Source organism: Montipora foliosa, chromosome 9 (assembly GCF_036669935.1).
Source record: "Montipora foliosa isolate CH-2021 chromosome 9, ASM3666993v2, whole genome shotgun sequence".
Classification (NCBI taxonomy): Eukaryota; Metazoa; Cnidaria; class Anthozoa; order Scleractinia; family Acroporidae; genus Montipora; species Montipora foliosa.
Genome location: NC_090877.1, coordinates 31,245,682 through 31,255,681, shown reverse-complemented (window position 1 = coordinate 31,255,681; position 10,000 = coordinate 31,245,682). Strand labels below are relative to the sequence as shown.

Genomic DNA, 10,000 nt, shown 5'->3' with positions numbered 1-10,000 from the left:
TGCACGGTTAAAAAGTATGCAACTACATGAAAGGTGAGGTGGGTCTAAAACACAGGTCAAGTAGAGCTGAGTCGCAATCATAACAGTTGTTCCAAATAACATCCCCATATTCCATAAGTGGTCTGATTAGACTCTTATACAAGGATGTTAATGTGGAACGGTCAACTTGATCTTTGACAAATTTTAACATGTTTAGTCGCTTTGAAGCTTTCTCAAACACCTGAATTATATGATTTCTCCACGACATGCTACTCTGCAAAGTTAAACCCAAGTGAGTATGAGACTCAGCATCTTTGACGACATTGGAGTTAAGAAATAGAGGAGGGGGAACTTGTTTATTGCGCTTCAGAAAAAATACATTACGAGATTTAACAGGCTTTATGGTTACCAACCATTTATCAGCCCACACAGCAATCTTATTTAAATCAGAATTACATGTAAGCTGATCAGCTGATATGGCGGGGTCATCAACAATTTCAAGTAATGAAGTATCATCGGCATAGATCAACGGAAGGGAGACAAGCTATCAGTATTATCATTGATGTCAATAAGAAACAAAAGCGGACCTAGCACAGACCCTTGGGGAACTCCAGAGTGAACTGTTCGCCAGTCAGAGCATTGTCCTTCTATTACTACATGCTGTTTTTGGTTACGCAAGTAACTCTTGAACCATTGAAATAAGGGCGATTGTGCACCTAGAGCGTCCCATTTATGCAACAAACCAGCATGCCACACCTTATCAAATGCCTTGCTTATATCTACGAAGAGAAGTTGTTCCTCTTTGCTACCCTCTAAGGCTTCATAAATCTTGTGAACAAGAAAAATCTGTTGGTTAATCGTTGAGTCACCAGGCCTGAAACCCGATTGAAATTTATAAAGGAAGCCAATTTCGATCAAAAAGTTACACGAATGAAAGACTATGATTAGGCAATTAAAGCGCGCGAAAGTGCCAACTAATGACCTTCTAAGTTTCTACACCACTCGTGTACGCGCAGTTGAAGAGTAAGCATGTCCAGTCTTTCATACTGCTCTACCGCAATGTCTCTCCGATCAGTTAGAACGCCTGCATAAGTGAGCACTATGCATAATAAGCACTACTGATTTATCTTATAGACAGGCTTTAGAAGTTTTTAACATACCTACATTGTATGACAGGAGAGAGGCGATTGGTAACTCAATGTTTCAAGAGATAAGTAATAACAATAATGACAAGCTTTATTCACTACTTCCACCACCTTACCTTGGTACTTTGCGAACACGGAAAAATCACAAGTTATTAAGTCCCGGGTTTTAAAACCAATCATTTTAGAGACATTTTTATTGTAAGCCATTGCCGATAGCACGTCTTTTTTAATTTTAGTTGTATCTTAATTATAATTTAGTGTTTACATAATGATAAGCTTTATTATTGTCCAATTCTTATCAATTAACTTTCTTAATTTATCATTATTTACAGTTATAATTAATTTAATAATTTATTTAAGTTTTACATTTGTAAAAATTATCGTAATTCAGCCCTCGGGCTGCAAGGGTAATTTTAATAAAACTATCTATCTATCTATCTATCTATCTATCTATCTATCTATCTATCTATCTATCTATCTATCTACTGTATCTACTGTATCTATCTATCTATCTATCTATCTATCTATCTATCTATCTAGAGGTGCCTTGTCTCTAGGTGCAAGACACTAGTCTTTCTGGATGGATGCATCTTACTTTTGAGTGGTGACTTCTGCAAGAGTTTATGTACAGTGTAGAAGAAGTTATTGAGAGTAGTGCACCTCACTGTCCTATTTGCCAATTGCCTAAGTAGCATGTACATTGTGCTGTATGATCTTAAGCTGGTTCCAGTTATAGTTTGCAGTCTTTGCACTAGACTGGCTGAAAATGTACAGTGCCATGTGACCATCATCTGCTGTTGCTATTTCTGTAACTCAAAAATTCAAGATATCCAATGGATCCTAGTAAATCATAATGTACACTTCTAGATCAGTCATGGGCAGTTTTGTTCTTTGTTACATATCCAAAGAAGTAATCGTAAGCAATTTTAGAGAGATTATGAATGAGAGAAGGGATCCTCGCTGGACAATTCAAGCAATATTGTCTCTTTCATGAGACACCTGAAAAATTCACGTGGCTTCAACAGGATTCAAACCCCTGACCTTTGTGATGCCTGTTCAATTCTCTACCAACTGTGAAATGATGCCACTCAGTTGGAGCTGGTCAATTTGTTGTGTTCATTAATTTTGTTCCTCTGAAGGACTTCAGGAATGAAATGAAGTTACAGTGTACATGTAATAATTATTTGAATTGTGGGTTATGGGTGAATGAGAGAAGTGATCTTTGACCTTACTGTAGCTGGACAATTGAAGCAATTGCCCCTTATATGAGAAAGAGAGATTGTTTATGCATTAATAAATGACTTAATTCTGGAAAGCAGCAAGAATTCCAGAGACTTCCAGTAACAACAACAACTTTAAAAGTACAAAAATAATTTGGGTTGCAGGCTTTGTCTTTTGTTTACCTGTGTTTTTAAATTAATGAGACAAGAATTTTGATCCATTGACCAGGTTAAGCATATTCAAACTACTCTCTGAAGAATCATTTCAAATTTACCATCAATAATTTTTTATTTTTTCAGTTTGGATTCAGTTGCAGTCAAACCAGAAGCAATTGAGTGGGATTTTTACTCTAAGAATATTTCCAAACCAGGACTTGTGGAAACTTTTCGAAAGGCTGTAAGTGGATGATACAGTTCCTTTCATGTAATAAGCGCCTTTCTGGAGTAAAAAGTGCCATTAGTAAAATGATCCCTTGGAGAAAAAACATGAAATTTGCTCCTTCCTTTAAAAAACCAGGAAGTGTAGTCTCTACCTTAAAAAGAATGCAAAATGATGGTTTGAAGTAGAGTGTGCTCTCTTACAGATAAACTCCGAGTCTTTGGAGTCTTTGCAGTCTTCTTCTTAGGCACCTCTTCTTAAATATTGTCCTTGTTGCATTACATGTACATGTATAAGTGCACTTCTTGAACCTGACATTTGAGAATAACATTACTCTAATTAACTTAGTTTGTGATCAAACATGGTAAGTTAGTGATGAGCTGGGATACAATTTAATAATAATAATATTATTATTGTTAACAACAATGATTATTATGTTGTTAATTTTTATGCTAGAATTTCAAACGTTTTCCTAACAATAATAATGAGGTTGGAGGAAAGAACAGACCACTTGTTGATTGCTGGTTGTAGGACATCTGAGTGCAGTTGACTTCTGGCCAGCAATTGACCCTCCTAGTAAGGACAAGTACTTTTTATGTTTCAAATGACAGCAATCAAACCTCTGTTAAAGGCCCACCTTCAACCGACAGGCATTGCATGCCTCGGAACAATTTTCATATATGAAAATTCCACCCGAATCTGAGATTCATCCAATTAGATCGCTGCGATAAGAAATACAAATTTCCATAACAAAAACAAACGGTCAAAAAGTCTGTCGGTTGAAAGTGGGGCCTTTAAGACTTCCGTGGACACAACACAAACAATGAGTATTGAAGTGGGAGAAAGGTGTTTAGTATTCTACTGGGCTGTCAAATTCAAGAAGCCATGCAACAATTACTGGTGCTCTACAAACTGGTAGAAACTGAATCATAGAGTGTTGCTTTTTAATCCAGCCATTGTACTTGTTTTGCAGTACGAGGCCATAACTGTTCCATACCCCAAGGATGTACGTACAGTACAAATTGATAAAGCAGAGAAAGAAATGGTAAAGTAACCTCTGTTTGTTACATTTATTGTCAATTTGTCTTACAAGTACCGTATGTACATTTTACATTTAAAAGGAGAATCAAATTTACTCAGTTTATGCAGCCAGTATCAAACTGATCCATTAGTATCTGCTCAGTTGTACATGTACATGGTGATGTTGATTATTGCACTGTACGGAAACAATAGTTTTCTGAAATAATAATAATAATAATAATAATAACAACAACAACAACAACAACAACAACAACAACAACAATTATAATAATAATAATAATAATAATAATAATAATAATAATAATGAAAGAGAAGATAAGAAAAGAATGTAATAGGATCTAGTAAGGTTGATCCTAAGAACTGAGCTCAGTGGAAGAAACAAAGTAGAAGCTATCAATAGTCTTGCAGTCCCAGTTGTGCGATATAGTTTTGGCATCATTGACTGGAAAATTTCAGAACCGAAGAAGAGTGACTCAAAAACATGTAAATTATTGAACTTGCACAAGATTTTACATCCTAAAGCAGATGTGGAAAGGCTCTACATTCCAAGAAAAGATGGAGGAAGGGGCCTTATTGATGTAGAAACAGCATTCAAAACAGCAACAATATACTCGATCATTATGTGAAGCACAAAGAAAGGCAATATCCAAAGCAGGTGCTTGAACATGGACGATCTAAAGCCAAAAATTCAACAACCGAGAATACTACACTTGTAAGTTCTAAAGGGAAGTAACAATGCCAGAGTTTGAGAATAGAGAAGATAAATCAGCCTCAGAAAATGCCAAGATCCCTGAAATACATATTCAAGTCTAAGATGAAATCAGTGAAAGAAGAAATGTGGAAAAACAAAGCATTGCATAGCCAGTATCGGAGGATCCTAGAGAAGCCTCACGTAGACACAGTCACCACCAACAAATGGTTCTCAAGTAATTTGAAAGGAAAAACAGAGGGACTACTTGTCGCAGCTCAAGACCAGGCAATAAGCACCAGAAACTACCAGAAAGTAATATGTGGTCAGCAAGTGGAGAGTAAATGCAGCATGTGTTCACATTGCGAAGAGACAGTTGACCACATTGTATATGGATGTGAGGTATTAGCCAAAACAGAGAACATCCAGGGCTCGACAGCCAACTAGCCACAGCCTGGTTAATTTTCAGTTTTGGCTAGTAGATTTTGAGCTTCCACTAGCCATTGGAGCTAGCAAGTATTATGAAGAAGTGGAGTTCTGGACGAAAACAAAAATGAAAATTATTTCTCATGGATAAGGCAAAAGGAGAGAATAGAAAATAACAACAGACTCTCTGAGCGGATTCTATGAAATTTAATGCCTTGGAAATTGATAAGTTGAAAAAAAAAAAAAAATGAAGAGGAAACCAACGCGGATTACAGTTTCCCCACGCTACTTTACGAACAATTAATCACAAGTGAAATCATGCAGAACTTCTTGGCTGCTGTTTCCATATGCGCGTAACTCTGTCGCAAACAATTGCAAGCACCTTCCGAGAGCTTGACCAAAACAGTTTACGTAAATGGAAACACCTTTTACGTTCATCCCCGATGAATCGCCGATAATCGCCGATGATCGCAAACAAGACGCAAGAGATAGAAAATCTTCTATCGTTACATCTTGTTGGCGATGAGTAGCAATGCAAAAGCCAGGAAACAACGATGTGGAAACAATCATAAACTGTTTCTGATTGTTTGCGATCAACCAACGATATTTTTGTGCACGTGATATGTTTTGACAAAATTAGGCAAGGATATGAAAATGGCGTCCGACTACAATTGTGGCAATGAGGATACTCCTTAAAACAGTATGAATTTAATAAATATCGTCGGAGAATATCCCGCCAAATATACCTATAGTAGAGTTCTTGATCACAAAGAGCCAGTTCCTACAGTATAATTTGATACTGGCTATGCTGCAGCCGTTGCTGCTCCTCGAAAATGTATCGGACCCAGAATCGGTGACGTCTCTTTACACCTCCTCTCTGCCTTCTGCTTCGCAACAAGTCAGACATAAGAAGTTGATTACGACGCAAAAACTAATTCTGATTTTATTTTTGCGCCCTTTTCTTACGATGTCATGAGCTAAGTTGCGTAAAGCAATCACTCATATGGAAAACAGGATCTCAAACACAAATGCAAAAAGTGACAGTGTTTGTGATTGAGCCAACGCAAACTGTTTGCGACTGTATGCGACATTATAAACCTGTACATGGAGAGAGGTCACGAACTTGTTTAGAGATTGAACCCAAATATAATTATTTATTTCAAATTAAAAAAAAAAGAAAGAGACAATATCGAGCGACTTATCTCGTTTGCTAGGAATGGTAAAACTCACATAAAAAGAGAGAAAACTTGCACGCGAGCACTGTGGCTGCCCAATATTAATTCACTCCGAAAAACATTCAAGCATAAAATGCATGGATTGCTGTTTGAAACTATTAAAAAGAAAATCTTACATGACGGCAAGTCTGTCCTTTCGAACTTCCTTTATATTTAATATATTATTTTCCCGCATTCCGCTGCTTTTGAGCTTCATGCTTACAATGGCGCTTTCAGGTTAAAATTTCAATCGCAAATAGCTCCAATCAAAGGAAAATCCTTTCCACAGACTTCCAAACGAGCAGTTTAGTTTTAAATATGGCTTATTTCGTAATTTAAACTTTATTCTGCGTTTTCACGTATACTCCGGTGCAATGGTGAGTTGCAAAGTTTTGTCAACGGTTCTGTGAGAATTGGCCTCATTGCCACGAAACTTTACCTTCGTGAGAAAAATCAGGAAGCCGTACACTCCAGCATATTTGCACCACTGTTGTGAGGATGGATATGAGAAGATGTGAAAATTTACTAAAAGCTCGAGTTGTCTTTGTAAATGCGGAAATGTTTTCATGATGGTTTTTACAAATGAATGAAGCTGTGTATGACGAGACTAACTAGTGCAAATTTAGATTTGGCTAGTAAAATCAGACCTAATACTAGCCACTGGGCAAGTGAGCTAAAAAGTTAGTCTTGAGCCCTGGCATCTCTAGGCACAATAATGCTGCAGCATATCTCCATTGGAGCATCTGTAAAGATCATGATATCGAGATTACAGACAAATGGTACCAACATGAGCCAGAGACTGTGATGCTCCATAAAGACAACAACATCACTATCATGTGGGACATGCCAGTCAATACTGATAGAACTATAACAGCAAACAGACCAGACATTGTCATTAAAGATTCAGTGAATTCCACCTGCAAACTGATTGATATGACTGTTCCATCTGATTGAAACATCGCACTGAAGGAAATTGAAAAGAAAAGCAAGTGCAAAGACGTAGAAGTAGAAATACAGAGAATGTGGAATATGAAAACAGTAGCGATCCCTGTGGTTGTTGGTGCACTTGTTACAGTAAAGAACGGGATGGTAGAAAACATGTAGAAAGTATCAGAGAGAGCTACTGTGGCAAAAATTCAATAAATCTGCATGCTGGGATCTGCGTGAATTCTCAGAAAGGTGCTTAGTGTCTGAACAGAACGATTGACTTGAGTGACTGATGCCCCAGGTGCACGGTTTGCGCCTGGCTGATCCACAAAAAGAACACCAGCAAAGACTGTGATAGAAGAGATATAATAATAATAATAATAATAATAATAATAATAATAATAATAATAATAATAATAATAATAATAATAATAATAACAATAATATAAAAACAACTTTATTATTTACTCACATAAAATTACACAAGTATTTTTATCAAAAAAAAAAAACTATTGACTTGTTTCATTAAAAAAGGTAGGAAACATTTTCCTTTAATGTTACTTATAGTAAAACCGTAAAAAACATTACTGTGTTTGTTGCATGAAAACTTCAATCCCTCAGATTCAACATTGATATCGCAAAAACTGATTACGGTAATAGGATGTAAGAATGATATTAACTTCAAATATGGAAATCTACCACGAAAAACGATAAAAAGTAAGAAATAAAATATCGTCCTCAATGTTTTCAAGGAATATTTGCATGTCCTCTCTCGATGTCAAAGTCAATGTCCGGCAATTCTAGATGGATCCTCCTCTTTGCTCACGAACCTCTCAAGCATAGTAATGCTGATTTCAGCAACGCAAAAGACACCCTAGCCCTAATAATACTCAGAGAAAAATAAACAGAATTACGTGCAGGCATCCAACATTTTTATACAAGCACAAGGGTTAAACAAATCAATATTGTTTCTCAGAGGCTACCATGAGGAGCTAAGGAAAGGACTAAGCTCAATAACGAGCACTGATGAAGAGCTGTCCTTCCTTATTGGACGCTGTCAGAAGTGGATTATCTGCCAGAACGCAAATATACATGTAGTTAAGAAGTTCTATGAATATTTATAAAATAATTAGGATAGAATGTGCACTCTCATTGGTCAATAGCTGTGTTAAGATGAGAATATGGAAATACCGCTGTGACATCACACAAATTTTAATTGGTTATATGTTGTCAGACACGCGTTTTGATTGGCTTGTAGGAAGTACAATGTATGAGCGTGTATCAAGAAAATCTGTTTCAGTCAAGAAGTGTCCTTCATTTGATTCCTTCACTTGTCGACAGTTGATGAAAATAGGCCCATTTGGGGATACAGATAAAGGGTGCATCGTCTCTGGAAAGAAATGGGACTGTTTGATTTAATGGAACAGAATCTTTGTGATCAAGCTAGAGCCATACAAAAGAATGAGTTGTTATCTGAGTTTGAGATTGAGGTGATAAAAATGAGAGTGCTTGAACCAGTCCAAGAGATGGTGGGTGAAAAGGCCACTGCTGAAAAGGAGTCTTCCCTCAATTGATGATATTCAGAGGGTTGAGACCATCGTCAAGCAGGCAACTGAGAAACAAGAGGTAATGATGAAGGAAATTCTTTCAATTGATGAGCAATGAAGGAAACCAGAGCTGTCAAGATAGTAGGTACAATGTATAGCGTTTCCTGGAGACACTTGGGTGAAGCAGAAAAAGTTGCAAAAAATGGAGAGATACCAGTTTCTAAAGGAGAAAATCTGTAGACTATGGAATATGAGAAAAGTCTGTGTGGTTCCAGTTGTAGTTGGTGCCTTGGGAATGGTCTCCAATGCTTTGAAAAACATTTGGACAAACTGGAGGTGAAAATGAGGGTGGAAGTTAGCATTGTTGGCTACGGCATGGATCCTGAGGAAAGTTCTGTCTTTTAAAAAGACACCGGATTTGGCCCTGCTTGGAACCACTGGTTACTTGTTGTCGCCCACATTTCACCCTCGCTCACCATAGAGTCTCCAGAAGCTCAGTGGTTAGAGCATCCGTACTAGATCACGGAGGGTCGTGGGTTTGAATCCCATCTGGGGCTCGGTTTTTTCCGAGTTTCCAGTGGGTTCAATTGTAACACTTGTAATAATAATAATAATAATAATAATAATAATAATAATAATAATAATAATAATAATATAATAATAATAATAATAATAATAATAATAATAACTGCACACTTTATTTCCATGATAAAAATATTTACAAACATTAAAATATCTCCAAAAGGTAAGAACTATAAATTTACAAGCAATTAAGTATTTCTCTGTTTTAAAACTTCAAAAAAAGAAAATAATAATAATAATAATGATAATAATAATAACAACAAACTTTATTGAGCACTCTTTCATACAAACTTGAATCTTACATGTATCTGGTAAAAATAAATAATAATAATAATGATAATGATAAAACTCAAATTAAATTAAAAATTTAAATGCCGGCGGTGGCGACATTAATCCGGCAATCGTCAAGAGAGTCTCCTATATTCCGGAAAGGTACTCGGGACCCTCTTACGCACGCATGTACTGATCTTAAGAGTTCAAATGAGATGACAGTTCTGAGCCAATTAATGACGTTGTTATAGGGCTCACCGTCCTTCTGTACTAACTTGTCTGCTAAGTGCTTAAGAAATCGTTGGCACTCATTTCCCATCCCACCGTTCGTTCCGAAAACCAAGGGTGTAAAGGATCCCATCTCGACCTCAAGCACTCGTTGCTGATATTTCCGCTTTTTCTCCTCTTCTTGGTCTTTAAAGACTTCGGTTGTCGGCTTGCTCTGGTTACATTTGGAGTTAACATGCGTGACCCTGACGTCGAAAAATGCTGTAACTCCTCTAGACCAGAAATCTCCCGCCTTGATGTCTAAACGTGCCTCTGAGCTGGTAACTGCGCTTCTAAGATGCATCCGTTCGTTGT

General features: G+C 36.9%; 1 protein-coding gene across 1 annotated transcript in view; it reads left to right on the top strand.

Annotated features, from left to right (window-relative positions):
- LOC137971114 (ATP synthase subunit d, mitochondrial-like) overlaps window positions 1-10,000 on the top strand; it is a 20,689-nt gene that overhangs the window by 3,559 nt on the left and 7,130 nt on the right. The window contains exons 2-3 of the mRNA XM_068817842.1: window positions 2,645-2,741; window positions 3,697-3,768. Coding sequence (XP_068673943.1) covers window positions 2,645-2,741; window positions 3,697-3,768 — 169 coding nt within the window. The remainder of the gene's footprint in view (window positions 1-2,644; window positions 2,742-3,696; window positions 3,769-10,000) is intronic.